Below are 16,308 nucleotides of genomic sequence, written 5' to 3'. Positions count from 1 at the left end.
CAGTCTTATCTCAACCATTGTCAATCTCTGCTTCTCAATCTCTGCTTCTCAATCTCTGCTTCTCAATGCTTCTGCTTTCTCCTTTCATTTCTCTACCCACCTACTATTTCCAGCTTCTGCATATATCTGACCCTCTATGGGTACCATGTATGTTTGTGGGTTTTCTCTTTAAACTCTCTTGCGCAAATTCAGTATACATTTATGGAGCAACTTTGACGTGCAGAGCCCTGTGGTAAGCTCTGAGGAAGATCACTAGATACATGAGACCCAGTTCCTTCCTTCAAGATGATGGTGCTCCAGCACAGTATATAACCAGCCTGAGGCAGGGAGACAGGCAGATGAGGTGAGAATGAACCACTGTGGTGAGTTCAGAGGAAAGAGATTTTTTTGCAATTGTTGGGGGGATGGAGGTGCAGGGGGAGGTGAGAGGATTCAAAGTTACTCGTGCTTCTTCTTCTATTCCAGGGGCTCAGGCCCCTTCATCTATTACAGTTAAGTATAGCCACCTCATTCCTAGCTAAAACTTTTGCCAGTGACTCAGTCCCTCTAATACTGAGCCCTTTCCCCGAAAGGATTATCTTAGCAAATGTAGAAGCACTCCTTCCTTCCTTCCATAAAATGAAGACTGTTGGTACCCAAGAGCTGCCTGTCTGACCCACTTAACCTCTGATTTACAGCCTCCTTTTTGTGTGATTAAAAATAGTGACATACTGAGATGGCAAAAAGAGGAAAATCTCGTGTAAAGGAAGTGATCTTTATTGCTTCTTCACATGTCAGTACCATGTCTAGGGCCATGTCTAGGGAGACTGTGGGCTCAGGAAGTCGTTAGGCAGCCTGTCTGCGGATGGGTGGGCCTGTGTCCCCACCCAGTTAGTTGTTTGGCCTGAGACATCCCAGCACTGGTGCTTACAGGCTGTTGGGTGGGGCCAGGTCTTAGCCCGAAAGGTTAACCTTCGTTATTGCATGCATCTATGTGACTGGAAACTGTATGAGATAGTTCCGACAAATTTTCCAATCAAAATCTGAATCCTTTGGGCCTCCAGAAATGACCCTAATCAAAAATAAAATAGAAAAAATAGTAAAAAGTGTGAGAAAGAAATAAGTGAAATTTTTGAAATATCAATATTTTCATGACAGCTTTCACAAGGAGTCATATTAAAGAAAGGAAATATAGGCTTGTGCTTCTTAAGTAAATATGGTTCCTGGGTGAGATTCTGAATTAAAAGTTTTTTTAAGAAAAATAATAACACATACAAATAAAAATTATGGGGTCGCATGAAAAATGAGGGGTCTTAAAGTGCTGATACATTTGCTATTTGGATCCCTGTTTTCATCAGAATCTTCAAAGAAGACTACCCCTGGATTTCTCAGGGTTGGCTCAAAACATGCAGCATTGCTCACTGTGATAAGCACTTCTTAGGCCCCAGAATGGGTTGGGTTTTGTGCTTTCCTACAAATACTAAATTTCACCCAATAAAGATACTATGAAAAGGGAAACTCAAGATTTTTTTTTAATATTTACTTATTTGGATGCATTGGGTCTCAGTTGCAGCATGCAGGATCTTCGTTGCGGCACATAGGCTCTTCATCGCATCCTGTGGGCTTCTCTCTAGTTGTGACACACGGGCCCCCGAGAGCACAGGCTCAGTAGTTGCAGTGCGCAGGCTTAGTTGCCCTGTGGCATGTGGGATATTAGTTCCCTGACCAGGGATCAAACCTTCGTCCCCTTCATTGGAAGGTGGATTCTTTAACCACTGGACCACCAGGGAAGTCCCGGAAACTCAAGATTAACAAAGATAAAATATCAGCTCCCTATTCCACTTCCTTTATCCTATCAAATTCCATAGTTAATGAGCTGGGCTTTTTTGTTTTCCTTGCTTAAAACTTGTTCTTTTGTTTGTTTTAACCTTTTTAAAATTTTATATTGGAGTACAGTTGATTAACAATGTTGTGTCAGTTTCAGGTGTACAGCAAAGTGATGATTCAGTTATACATATGCATGTATATATTCTTTTTCAAATTCTTTTCCCATTCAGGTTATTACAGAATATTGAGCAGAGTTCATTGTGTTATACAGTAGGTCCTTGTTGGTTATCTATTTTAAATACAATAGTGTGTATGTGTCAATCCCAAACTCCCAATTTATCCCTCCCCCAATCTTCCCCATTTGGTAACCGTAAGTTTGTTTTCTAAGTCTGTGAGTCTGTTTCTGTTTTGTAAATAAGTTCATTTGTATCATTTTTTTTTAGATTCTGCATATAAGTGATATCATATTATATCTGTCTTTCTCTGACTTCACTCAGTATGACAATCTCTAGGTCCATCCATGTTGCTGCAAGTGGCATTATTTCATTCTTCTTAATGGCTGAGTAATATTCTGTTACATATATGTACCACCACATCTTCTTTATCTGTTCCTCTGTCAATGGACATTTAGGTTGCTTCTATGTCTTGGCTATTGTAAACAGCGCTGCAATGAACACTGGGATACATGTATCCTTTTGCACCATGGTTTTTTCCAGATATATGCCTAGGAGTGGAATTGCTGGATCATATGGTAGCTTTTAGATTTTAAGGAACCTCTGTACTGTTCTGCATAGTGGCTGTCCCAATTCACATTCCCACCAACAGTGTAGGAGGGTTCCCTTTTCACCACACCCTCTCCAGCATTTATTGTCTCTAGACTTTTTGATGATGGCCATTCTGACTGGTGTGAAGGGATATCTCATTGTAGTTTTGATTTGCATTTCTCTAATAATTAGTGATGTTGAGCAGCTTTACATGTGCCTCTTGGCCATCTGTATGTCTTCCTTGGGGAAATGTCTATTTAGGTGTTCTGCCCATTTTTTGATTGGGTTGTTTGTTTTTTGAATATTGAGCTGCATGAGCTGTTCATATATTTTGGAGATTAATCCTTTGTCCGTTGATTCGTTTGCAAATATTTTCTCCCATTGAGGGTTGTCTTTTTGTCTTGTTTGTAGTTTCCTTTGCTTTGCAAAAGCTTTTAAGATTCATTAGATCCCATTTGTTTATTTTTGTTTTTATTTCCATTCTCTAGGAGGTGGATCAAAGAAGATCTTTCTGTGACTTATGTCAAGGAGTGTTCTTCCTATGTTTTCCTCTAAGAGTTTTATAGTGTCCAGTCTTACATTTAGGTCTCTAATCCATTTTGAGTTTATTTTTGTGTATGGTGTTAGAGAGTGTTCTAATTTCATTCTTTTACATGTAGCTGTCCAGTTTTCCCAGCACCACTTATTGAAGAGACTGTCTTTTCTCCATTGTATATCCTTGCCTCCTTTGTCATAGATTAGTTGACCACAGGTGCGTGGGTTTATCTCTGGGCTTTCTATCCTGTTCCATTGAGCTATATTTCTGTTTTTGTGCTAGTACCATACTGTTTTGATTACTGTTGCTTTGTAATATAGTCTGAAGTCAGGGTGCCTGCTTCCTCCAGCTCTATTTTTCTTTCTCACGATTGCTTTGGCTATTTGGGGGTCTTTTGTGTTTCCATACAAATTGTAAAATTTTTTGTTCTACTTCTGTGAAAAATGCCGTTCGTAATTTGATAGGGATTGTATTGAATCTGTAGATTACTTTGGGTAGTATAGTCATTCTGATAATATTGATTTTTCCAATCCAAGAACATGATATAGCTTTTCATCTGATCATGTCATGTTTGATCTCTTTCATCAGCATCTTATAGTTTTCAGAGTACAGGTTTTTTGCCTCCTTAGGTAGGTTTAAAATTCCTAGGTATTTTATTATTTTTGATGTGATGGTAAGTGGGATTTTTTCTTTAATTTCTCTTTCTGATCTTTTGTTGTTAATGTATAGGAATGCAACAGATTTCTGTGTATTAATTTTGTATCCTGCAACTTTACTGAATTTGTTTATGATCTCTAGTATTTTTCTGGTACCAACTTTAGGATTTTCTGTGTATAGTATCTTATCACCTGCAAATAGTGACAGTTTTACTTCTTTTCCAATTTAGATTCCTTTTATTTCTTTTTCTTCTCTGATTGCTATGGCTAGAACTTCCAAAACTATGTTGAATAAAAGTAGCGAAAGTGGACATCCTTGTCTTGTTCCTGATCTTAGATGGAATGCTTTCAGCTTTTCACCATTGAGGATGATGTTAGCTATAGGTTTGTCATATATGGCCTTTATTATGTTGAGGTGTGTCATATATGGCCTTTATTATGTTGAGGTGTGTGCCACTTTCTGGAGAGTTTTCATCATAAATGGGTGTTGAATTTTGTCAAAAGATTTTTCTGCATCTACTGAGATGATCATATGGGTTTTATTCTTCAGTTTGTTAATATGGTGTATCACACTGATTGATTGATTGATTTGTGGATACTGAAAGATCCTTGCATCCCTGGGATAAATCCCACTTGATCATGGTGCATAATCATTTTAATGTATTGTTGGATTTGGTTTGCTAGTACTTTGTTGAGGATTTTTGCATCTATGTTCATCAGTGATATTGGCCTGTAAATTTGTGTGTGTGTGTGTGTGTGTGTGTGTGTGGTAGCTTTGTCTGGTTTTGATATCAGGGTGATGGTAGACTCATAGAATGAGTTTGAGAGTATTCATTCCTCTGTAATTTTTTGTAATACTTTCAGGAGGATATATGTTAACTCTTCTCTAAATGTTTGATAGAATTCACCTGAGAAGCCATCTGGTCCTGGACTTTTGTTCATTGGGAGTTTTTTTTAATCACAGTTTCAATTTCATTACTTGTGGTTGGTCTGTTCATATTTTCTGTTTTTTCCTGGTTCAGTCTTGGAAGGTTGTACCTTTCTAAGAATTTGTCCATGTCTTCTAGGTTGTCCAGTTTATTGCCATATAGTTGCTTGTAGTATTCTCTTATGATTCTTTGTATTTCAGCGGTGTCCGTTGTAACTTTTTTTTTATTTCTAAGTTTACCAATTTGAGCCCTCTCTTTTTTCTTGATGCGTCTCGCTAAAGTGTTATCAATTTTATCTTTTCAAAGAACCAGCTTTTAGTTTCATTGATCTTTGCTATTGCTTTCTTTGTCTCTGTTTCATTTATTTCTGCTCTGATCTCTATGATATTTTTCTTTCTGCTAACTTTGTGTTTTGTTTGTTCTTCTTTCTCTAATTGCTTTAGGTGTAAGGTTATGTTCTTCATTTGGGATTTTTCTTGTCTCCTGAGGTAAGATTGTATTGCTATAAACTTCCCTCTTAGAACTGCTTTTGCTGCATCCCATAGGTTTTGGATAGTCGTGTTTTCATTTGTCTCTAGGTATTTTTTAATTTCCTCTTTGATTTCTTCAGTGATCCATTGGTAGGTTAGTAGCATATTGTTTAACCTCCACATGTTTGTGTTTTTTACAGTTTTTTTTTCTTGTAGTTGATTTCTAATCTCATAGGGTTGTGGTCGGAAAAGATGCTTGATATGATTTCAATTTTCTGAAGTTTACCAAGGCTTGCTCTGTGGCCCAGCATGTGATCTACCCTGGCAGATGTTCCATGTGCACTTGAAAAGAATGTGTATTCTGCTGCTTTCGGATGGAATGCTCTATAAATATCAATTAAGCCTATCTGGTCCAATGTGTCATTTAAGGCCTGTGTTTCCTCATTGATTTTCTGTCTGGATGATCTGTCCATTGATGAAAGTAGGGTGTTAAAGTCCCTCACTATTACTGTGTTACCGTCAATTTCTCCTTTTATGGCTGTTGGCATTTGCCTTATATATTGAGATGCTCCTATATTGGGTACATACGTATTTATATTTGTTATATCTTCTTCTTGGATCGATCCCTTTATCATTACGTGGTGTCCTTTCTGTCTCTTGTAACAGTTTTTATTTTAAAGTCTATTTTGTCTGATGTGAGTATTGCCTCCAGCTTTCTTTTGATTTCCATTTGCATGGAATACCTTTTTCCATCCCCTCACTTTCAGTCTGTATATGTCCCTAGATCTGAAGTGGGTCTCTTGTAAACAGCATATATATGGGTCTTGTTTTCGTATCCAGTAAGCCAGTCTGTGTCTTTTGGTTAGAGCATTTAATCCATTTACATTTAAGGTAATTATTGATATGTATGTTCTTATTGCCATTTTGTTAATTGTTTAGTATTTGTTTTTGTAGGTCTTTTTTCTTCTCTTCCTCTTTTGTTCTCTTGTGGCCTGATGACTAACTTTAGTGTTGTGTTTTGATTCCTATTTCTTTTGTGTGTGCGTTTCTATTGTAGATTTTTGGATTGCAGTTACCATGAGGTTTTGATATAGCAGTCTGTGTATAAACAAGATTGTTTTTTAAGTTGCTGGTCTTTTAATATCAAATGATTTTTTTTGTTTGTTTTTTTTTTTTGGCTGCATTGGGTCTTCATTCCTGCACCCGGGCTTTTCTCTAGTTGCTGCGAGTAGGGGCTACTCATTGCGGTGGCTTCTCCTGTCGCGGAGCACGGGCTCTAGGTGCACGAGCTTCAGTAGTTGTGGCGTGTGGGCTCAGTAGTTGTGGCTCGCAGGCTCTAGAGCGCAGGCTCAGTAGTCGTGGCACACGGGCTTAGTTGCTCCGCGGCATGTGGGATCTTCCGGGACGAGGGATCAAACCCACGTCCCCTGCATTGGCAGGCAGATTCTTAACCACTGTGCCACCAGGGAAGTCCCTGCATTTTCAATATCCTGTACCTTAACTGTGTGTTTGCTTTTCCTGGTGAGCTTTTCCATTCGTAATTTTCTTATTTCTAGTTGTGGCCTTTTCTTTTCTACCTAGAGAAGTTCTTTTAGCATTTGTTGCAAAGCTGGTCTGGTGGTGCTGCATTCTCTTAGCTTTTGCTTGTCTGTAAAGTTTTTGATTTCTCCTTCTAATCTGAATGAGAGCTTTGCTGGGTAGAGCATTCTTGGCTGTAGGTTCTTCCCTTTCATCACCTTAAATGTATCATGCCACTCCCTTCTGGCCTGCAGAGTTTCTGCTGAAAAGCCAGCTGATAGCCTTATGGGAATTCCCTTGTATGTTATTTGTTGCTTTTCCCTTGTTGCTTTTAGTATTTTTTCTTTGTTTTTAATTTTTGTCTATTTTATTACTATGTGTCACAGCATGTTCTTCCTTGGGTTTATTCTGCCTGGGACTCTCTGTGCTTCCTGGACTTGGGTGACTGTTTCCTTTCCCATGTTAGGGAAGTTTTCAGCCATTATCTCTTCAAATATTTTCTCATGTCCTTTCTCTCTCTCTTCTCCTTCTGGGACCCCTAGAATGCAAATGTTAGTGCATTTAATGTTGTCCCAGAGGTCTCTTAGACTGTCCTCATTTCATTCTTTTTTCTTTATTCTGTCCTGCAGCACTGATTTCCACCATTCTGTCTTCCAGGTAACTTATCTGTTCTTCTGCCTCAGTTATTCTGCTATTGATTCCTTCTAGTGTATTTTTCTTTTCAGTTATTGTATTGTTCATCTCTGTTCTTTAGTTCTTCTAGGTCTTTGTTAAACATTTCTTGTATCTTCTTGATCTGTGCCTCCATTCTTTTTCCTAGGTCTTGGATCATGTTTACCGTCATTACTCTGAATTGTTTTTCGGGTAGGTTGCCTATCTCCACTTCACGTAGTTGTTCTACTGGGGTTTTATCTTGTACCTTCATCTGGGACATATTCCTCGGCCATCTCATTTTGTCTAACTTTCTGCAATTGCAATTTCTGTTCCACAGGCTGCAGGGTTGTAGTTCTCCTTGCTTCTGCTGTCTGCCCCCTGGTGGATGAGGTTGGTCCAGGGGCTGGTGCAGGCTTCCTGGTGTGAGGAACTGGTGCCTGCCCCACTGGTGGGTGGAGCTGGGTCTTGTCCCTCTGGTGGACAGGGCCTTGTCAAGAGGTGTGTTTAGCAGGCAGCTGTGTGCTCAGGAAGACTTTAAGCAGCCTGTCTGTTGATATGTGGGGCTGTGTTCCCACCCTTTTGGTTGTTTGGCCTGAGGCGTCCCTGCACTACAGCCTACAGGCTGTTAGGTGGGGCCAGGTCTTGGTGGGAAAATGGTGGCCTCCAGGCCAGCTCATGCCGATGAGTATTCCCCAGGACCACAGCTGCAGTGTGTTTGTCCCCAGAGTGAGCCACAGCTGGCCCTGCCTCTGCAGGAGACCCTCGCAATACCAGCAGATGGGTCTGGCCAAGGCTCTTATGATGTCACTGCTTTTTTTCCCTGTGACCTGGTGCACACGAGAGCTTGTGTCTGCCCTCCAAGAGTGGGGTTTCTGTTTCCCCTAGTCCTATGGAATTCCTGTGATCAAACCCCGCTGGCCTTCAAAGCCAGATCCTTGGGGGCTCCTCCTCCCATTGCCAGACCCACAGGCTGGGGAGCCTGATGTGGGGCTCAGAACTTTCACTGCTGTGGGAGAACTTCTGCAATATAATTATTTTCCAGTTTGTGGGTCGCCCACCTGGCGGGTATGGGATTTGATTTTATCGCAATTACGCCCCTCCTACCATCTTGTCGTGTCGTCTTTGTCTTTGGATATAGGATATGGTTTGGGGGAGGTTCCAGCATTTTTTTGTTGATGGTTGTTCGGCAGTTAGTTGTGGTTTTGGTGTTTTCATAAGATGATGAGGTGATCTCACGTCCTTCTACTCTGCCATCTTGTCTCAACCTCCCTAAAAATTGTTCTTTCACATATGTGTGTGTGCGTGTGCACACAATATTCACAAGCACTTAGAAGTTCTATTAAAAGCCCATGCTCAATTTTGAGCAAAAAGTTATTATAAGCAATAGCAACTCCCTCCCCTGCACCAAAGAAAGAAAGATTCTTCTAGCACTCTTTGAACCTTAAAGAGTGTTTTTATAGGCCAGCTCATTGTTTTTCTTCTCTCTGAAAAATTAGAAATGATAACTGTTTTGATGAGTTCTACAGAAAAAGACAGTTTCCATGATTTCATTTCTTGACAAAGAACAGGTGCCTCACTTGGTTTCTGCCACATGTAGGCAAATTCCCAGACGTAAAACTTCCCCTCAGGGGAAGCAATGTGGGTCCACAGAACTATCTTGAGTTCTGCCCCCTCTTCCCCTGCCGTGTGAGGTGGCCGACTAGTAGGGGGAGGCGTGGGAGAAGAGCCTTGACCATCCCCATGTGCACGCAGCCTGCACGGTGGCTGTGGCCATCAGGGTGGCTTCTGCCCTGTCACTGCTTCATCTGGCTAGTCTCTCCACGAAAAAAACCAAGGCCTGCCTGTCTTTTATAATATTCTGTTTTAAAAGAGAGGAATCTCCAGGGAGAGAACAGGACCCTAAAAGTCCAAGGCCTGGAATTCCTCCTTTCTCTCTTTCCATTTTAAACAGGAAACATTCATGCTAAGAGGGTCCAGAGGGAGTGCTGGTTGTATGTTCGTTTTAAGGCAGATAATGTTTGTGTGCTGCAAATGTCAGTGATTTATCCCTGGGGCTTAAAATGAGTGAGTGCAGAAAAACCACATGTTTCACTTCATGCAGAGAAATATCCGTAGATTTTGAGAGAAAACACAGGTTAAGGATTTTTTTTAAGTGTGTTGAAAATCTTTCACGTGAACCAAAAGGAAATAGAAATGAGCACGGTGGGAGAGGGAGGAAGCTTAAACTATTATACGATAAAAGGTATAATGAATGCTGGACGTTTTCTAAAGAAAAAATAACATTCTAAAGGAAAAGGGAAGATGAAATCCCCGCCCTTTATTTCCCAGGGCTGGAGTGACAGATTACACATTTGTGCTCTATTTGTCATGGGCAATTTAAAATAGAGCAAAGCAAACTGCACTGAGTAATGTACGCAAACAATTTAATTTTTTTATCTGAAAACACTAACTAAATTAACCCAGGCTCAAGGATCTATCTTTCGTTATTATACACAGCCAAATTAAGACATAAAAAAGTAGAGAGAGAATTCTATTATTCATCCCTATGAATGTGTTCACATGCTGCTTGCCACATGGACCCAAGCTTGGAGCTTGTCAAATAATCATGATTTGGGGAACTTACTTACAGAGCTGTTTCCACATCAAACTCTGCAGATTACAGGGTGATTGTGACCCTCACTGACAGTGCCTGATTAACCACGGGCACCGTATTCTTCCAGCCCTGCCATTTCTTTCAAGTGTTCTACCAGGTTGTACTCTGACATTGGAGAGCTTTTCATTAATTAGTATTGTTGCTGTTTTCCTTTAAAAGGGAATACTAAAAAGAGGGATGGTAGAAAGTGGGAAGGATCTGGGCATGGTAGTAGTGAACATGTGCACAGAAGGTTTATGGGATTTTAAGAGCTGCAAACAGAACTCATCTGTTTAACCCCAGGCTAGGTAAGATGCACTCATCTGTACATTGTTTAGAGACCTATTGCTTCTGTTATGACAAATGGATCCGAAGATGCTTGTTGTCTTAGCAGAGAGATCCAGACAGGGTCGCTTTCTGTTAGTGTTTATTCTTGCCCTTTACCTTTCTGTGTGCCTACTCATTACACAGCACAACTTACAGCTGGTTTGTCTTTCCCTAATCTGCTACCGGCTGGGTGGTACTTACTGACTTTGCAGTAGAAGTGCTTTATATCACAGTTTTGGGTGGGTAAGTCCAAGGCTGTAGGTTGGGACTTTCTCTAGGAACTGTAGAAAGAGGAGGGCACACTAATCCACACAGGGACGTAACAGAAGCCAACCAGGGTTAGACCAAGACTGTGACTCATGTAAAGAGCACCCCACAGACCTCGGAGAGAAGTGAATGCAATCCCTGGGAAATTGATGACTCCAAATAATGTGTGCATTTCTTTTTTTTTTTTCGCGGTACGCGGGCCTCTCACTGTTGTGGCCTCTCCCGTTGCGGAGCACAGGCTCCGGACGCGCAGGCTCAGCGGCCATGGCTCACGGGCCCAGCCGCTCCGCGGCATGTGGGATCTTCCCGGACCGGGGCACGAACCCGCGTCCCCTGCATCGGCAGGCGGACTCTCAACCACTGCGCCACCAGGGAAGCCCTAATGTGTGCATTTCTACCACCATGTTTATGTCAGGCTTCAGGGAGGTGGAAAGGAGAGGGGGCAAATGATCCCAGCTTTAATCGAGCCAAACTCAGCCTTGTTTAGGGAACTAGCTTGGTTACTATAATAAGGCCAACATATACACAAGATAGAATTATATTTCTCCCTCAGGCACCAATCAGTCCTGACTGACATGCTGGCTCCATGGGGTCAAGAAGCCAGGCTCCTCAGCACGTGGCTTTCTCCTTGTGTCTAATATGGCCACTCCAGGGGCCAACAGAAAGGAGGGAAGAGAAGAAGAGTGTCCCTTGCTTCCTTTTAAGGGCGCACATCACGTCTGTTCACATCCCACTGGCCAGATCCAGTCTGTGGCCAAACTACATGGGAGGCTAAGGAATGTGGTCATCATCTGGGCAGCTGGCTTCGTAGTCATTGATATGTGTCTCTTCTCTTTCCAGGGGAGGACCAGTGGATCCTGTAGACTACCTGACAGCAGCACCTCGAGGGCTCTACAAGGAAAGGGAGCTTCCATATTACCCAGGGGCTCATCCTGTGCATCCACCCAAAGGGAGCTACCCCCGCCCCCCAGATCTGAGGATCACAGATCTCCGGTATCCCCAGTACTATCCGCCCCCGCCAGCCCCCCAGCACAAAGGACCCTTCCGACAAGATGTCCCACCTTCCCCTCCTCAGCACCACAGAGTACCAGCCTACCCAGAAATGGGCAGACCAGTGCCCCGAGGGGGCAGCCCAGATCAGTACCCCTATCGAATGCAAGATCCCCGGCAGAAGAACCCCATGACCGCAGCCGTGTAGCTGAACGCCACCAAGCTCAGCCCAGCCCAGAAAGGAAGACATCCAACATCACCTTTGTTCTTCCTGCCCCTTAAGGCCTTCTTCCCGTTAAGAATTCTCCATGGTACAGATTAGGTTTTTCTCGCTGAGGCTGCAACACCTGACTGCTAGTCAGAGAGAAAGAAGGGGACAGGAGTTTGGGGAGGGAAATCAGAAGGAAGAGGAAGGATGGGGCCATAAAAAAAATACTGCCTGAAATACTTTTAGAATTGTTCAGTTCACTGAGAGTGACAATTGAACAGGCAGATAACAACGGAGATCTGCAACATGGTGCCTCCCTGGAGCACTGGCATCACGGAGGACAGACTCCGCCCGGGATCATCATCCATTCAGAGACTAAGCTTCAGCCACCTGATTAGAGTTGTTAAGTCTGTGAAGAGTGGTTGCCAATATGGGTGTCCTACGTGAGTGGTTTTTACACTGAAAAAACAACAGCGGCAAACATGACGAGTGATCTCCTTGAAATGTTTTATACCTAGAGGAAGGCTGCACTTCTTTATTTGTAGAATTCCTCAGGTTCTCAGTTCCACTCACTTGGTATAAGCATGTCACGTTTCCTTGCTTTTAGTGTAAAAGTAAGATGTGAATGCAGTACTGGTGTCCTGGGAGAATGTACAAAGCTAGCAGAGCTTCCAGAAGAAATATATGCCTAGCATCAAGGCAGTCAGGTTAAGAGGCTGACATTCCTGTGGTCCTCACCTTCCTTCCTCCCACGTCCCAGGCACGACAGCATGGAGATACCTGGTTTCCGAGGCATCCCCAAATCTCCTGCCTATAATTATTGTAAGTGGGGCCTCTATTTTAAGGCTCCCACTTGAGAGTTAAGATGTACTCGGGAAAAAGAGGGCCTACTGGTTAGTATGCACAGGAAGCGGTGCTCTGAGATGCCAATTCCAGACCCAGTGCCAAACAGCGCCATATGCACCCGGCGTCAGGGAGGGGCTGACTGTGCTCTTTGGGAATGATAACCAGCAGGTGGTAGACAGTGGTGAGTGTGTGAGTGTGAGTGTGTGTGTGTGTGTGTGTGTGAGTGTGTGTGTGTGTGTGTGTGTGTGTGTGATTACCAGTATGGAGAATGGAAAATAAAAATGGAAAGTTTGATGAGGAAGGGAATAAAAAGGAAAAAAGCCAGAAAACAGAAGGGAAGGGAGAAGAAGCATAAAACTAAATCATTCTCTATCTGCTATATTATTTCATTAACAGAAGTCAGGGCAAGACCAAGGCCAAGGTCTCCAGTTGGGAAAAGAAGGTCTTATGGCTTCGAAAAGCTGAAAGCCCACCCTCCAGAATCCATCGCAATTTTTTTAGAGCTTTGCAGCTATATTCTACTTATTTCAACACAGAACCTCTAAAACCTACAACCTAACCCAAATGAGAACATAAGAGAAAACTGAGAAACAGCAAAGCATGGAAGCAGCAACTCGAATTGTTCAGTGACTCCTGCAGTACTTTAAACCTTTTTACATTCCTTCTTCACTCCCTCCCATAAAAAGTCTTGAGTTCAATTTAGACATATGTTGGCCAAGATTAGGATACCTCTGACTGCTAGGATTTAATAAATTACAGTATTATTGAATATATAGCCTATCTATCCAGCCCAGTTTAGTCTTATTTTAATTTAAAATAGAGTTCTGTTACCAAGAATGATGCAACTGCTGGGTTTAGACTTAGCTAGTGTTATTTACTGAACTTTAAGAGGTACCATTTTCTAAACTACAGTTTACCTATGGCCCTCTTGAAAACAGACTGTCAAGTTGGTTTTGGCCCTCTATCACCTCTCTTACGCCGGAGGCACCTTTAGATCGCTCGCAGTTTGTGCGGAGGTTGAGGATTGGGTCCTGCTCACCTAGAGCTGGAGTGCAGGTGAGCTGTAGGGTTTCCCAGCCAACATGCTGCAAGCTGCCTTCCCCTCAAGCTACATAAACCTTCAAGAAGACAATGATAAGATGAGGGAAGTGTGATGTATTTTGAAGCATTAAAAATCAGCTCTTTAGGATGTTCCATAGTTTAACCAAATTTCTGTGGACTAGTGGACATAGCCAAGCCAGAAGCTTCCTCCTGGATTAAGGCCAAGGTCCCACAAGGGGCAGTGGTATAAGGTGAGACGCTCTGTGTGTGTGTTGGAGGAGTGACCCTTGTAGGAAGAATGCCTATATTTTCACCACGTTGCCACCTTGCGAGCATATCTCCTGCACTCAGGCTCGGGGGAAGCTGCTCCAAGCACGGTTTTGTGTTGTACACACAGGTAATAAAACAGTTGCCAATCCTGAGGGGCAGCTAAGGATGTGAAGGTACTATGGAAACAAGATAATAGCAGTTTTCTTTTCTTGCTTGAAGTAGAACACACGCCCCATTAGACCCTACCCGAAAGAAGCTAGCATTACGTGTGCGACAGTCTTCATCAAGCCAAGTGACAATTAAGAACAGCTTGAATGTAAGCTTTATAAATGCCTGTGAACCAGCCCTCCAACTGTCACCACCCGGAGGTTATGGAACTCTTTGCCAGTATTTAGGAGAACAGGTTGTTTAGAGCATTTAGAAGACCAGGCTGTAATCAACAGGTGCCCAGTAGCAGGAAATAGTTCCTGGTTTATTTATGGCCTTGGAAAAACTCAATCAGGTGTCTCCTTGCAGCTCGGAATGCTAATAGACCCCCCAGGAAAAGGTGGCACGGCGAGCTTGGCGAGCTACAAACCCATCAACGTACACCCACCCGGCTCCTTGCCTCACCACTGGGTCATCCAGGCCTTGAAATGATGTACTGGCCTCAAGTAACTAGTTATTTTAAGGAGCTCTGTTTGTGTCCCTTTTTGCAGGAATAGAGAGATAAAAGGGAGCAGACCACCGAAAAATTTTAGATGCAGGCAAATTCAGTCGTCTACAAGGGAGCGAAACACAACATCTCACTAACCCATTGTGTCATTGGTCTGTGGCAGTATCGCTCTTGGTTTAATATTGCTTCCCTGTGGTATCACAGCACTGGATGAAAGGCAAGCTCAAAGTCAGGAGTATTTTCTTAAATCATGATTGACAACAGAACTGGGGGAAAAATTACCGTGAAGCTCCTTATTCTTAGACTTTTAGATCTATATGCGTTAACCTCATAGTACAGCACAGAGCAAAGATCTTATAATCAAGAGCACGTGTAGAGCCACAGACCCACCGTCACCCTGAGGAGGAAACTCTGTGCACACCAACTGAGAGAGGAGATTTGAGACTTCACTGTAGCTTTGTTTTTGCCACCAGTAACAAAATTAAAACATGATTCATTATTCCTTCTAAATATTTAGGAACTTCTCGAGTGAAATCTATCTCCTGAAGGAAATCCACCTGACAACTTTTGGAGTTGCCATGCATAGGGCTGGTATACACAGCGATCAAGACTTTAAAGAGTGTTCATTCCCTAACCTGTATCCACAGCGTTCATTTTCTTTGGAGGAACATCTTAGCACTTCAGAGGGATATAGAGATCTGGAGAGTTTGGTGTGGACAGCAATATGTGTCTCTAAAATTTTCATTGGCATTAAACTCTGAAATCCACAATGAATGGCCTTCAAATTGGTGCTAAATTGGGTAGACACCCTACTGCTTCGAGTCCAGGAGCAACAGAAAGTCCAGATTTAGCGCAATTAGGCAGGAGGGAGTTGGAGTCAGAAACAGCCTGCGATAGTATTTCTCTGCACTCCCGGTTCACGCCGACTTAAGTGGAAATGATGCCACAATGAGACCAGAAAAAGGAGTCTCCATAAGATATCGCTACAAAGTCACCTTTCTGATAAAAAGGAAAATGAAAGTTAGATATCTAAAATAAGCCTAGAATCTCATATGAAGCTACAACTTCTAAGGGAAACTCTCCCTCATGTCCTTAAATCGTAATAGAATCTCACACAGCCTGACTTTTAAAGGTGGGCTTCACTGTCAGCCCAGAGTGGAGAGTGAACTAACCCCCAAGACTGTCTCCTGACTCAGCTCTTTCAGACAGTGTTATGTTCCATCCACGCTGACTGCAGCGCTATTTACTACTGGAACATAAAAACAAAACCTGCTGTTTATACAGTCACTTTTTCTAGGGTTTTCCTGTGCTTATATGATACCAAGTCTGTTCATAAGTTCTGAAGATAAATTATGTGAAATCGTGTTTTGGCGTAGGGGGTGGAGAATGAATTCTTTACAGACTTTTTAGGATGATCCCATTTTTACCACAGAAAGATTTTGGATATTGTTATATATGAATATATAAATTTTTCTTGTTTATTTTGCATCAAAATAAAGCTTTATTCAGTCAGAAAAAGTCAAATCTTGGTTTTTACCCACCACCGGTTGGTTTTAGGGTTTGATGAATGAATAGGTAGGTAGGTGTGGCCCTGCTCACCCTTGAATAGCAACCTCACAGGGCAGAGGACACAGGGAAAAAGCATCCGTCACATGCTGGGCTCCCCCAGAAGGAGATGCTGAGATGGGAATGAACAAGCAGGATGTTTATTTGGGACTGCACTTGGGTTCAGTACCTATA

General features: G+C 42.4%; 1 protein-coding gene across 2 annotated transcripts in view; it reads left to right on the top strand.

Moving 5' to 3' along the window:
- The window catches only part of PARD3B (par-3 family cell polarity regulator beta), a 1,035,739-nt gene extending 1,019,664 nt beyond the window's left edge, over positions 1 to 16,075 (top strand). For both annotated transcript variants that reach the window (XM_029225239.1, XM_029225240.1), the window contains one exon: positions 11,399 to 16,075. In XM_029225239.1, the coding sequence (XP_029081072.1) occupies positions 11,399 to 11,756 (358 nt within the window). In that variant the 3' untranslated portion in view covers positions 11,757 to 16,075. The remainder of the gene's footprint in view (positions 1 to 11,398) is intronic.
- The last annotated feature ends 233 nt before the right edge of the window (positions 16,076 to 16,308 follow it).

This window comes from Monodon monoceros, unplaced genomic scaffold (genome assembly GCF_005190385.1).
Source record: "Monodon monoceros isolate NGI ecotype Baffin Bay Population unplaced genomic scaffold, NGI_Narwhal_1 Super_Scaffold_16, whole genome shotgun sequence".
Classification (NCBI taxonomy): Eukaryota; Metazoa; Chordata; class Mammalia; order Artiodactyla; family Monodontidae; genus Monodon; species Monodon monoceros.
The sequence above is the reverse complement of the archived record's forward strand: the minus strand, read 5'-3'. Positions and strand labels throughout refer to the sequence as shown.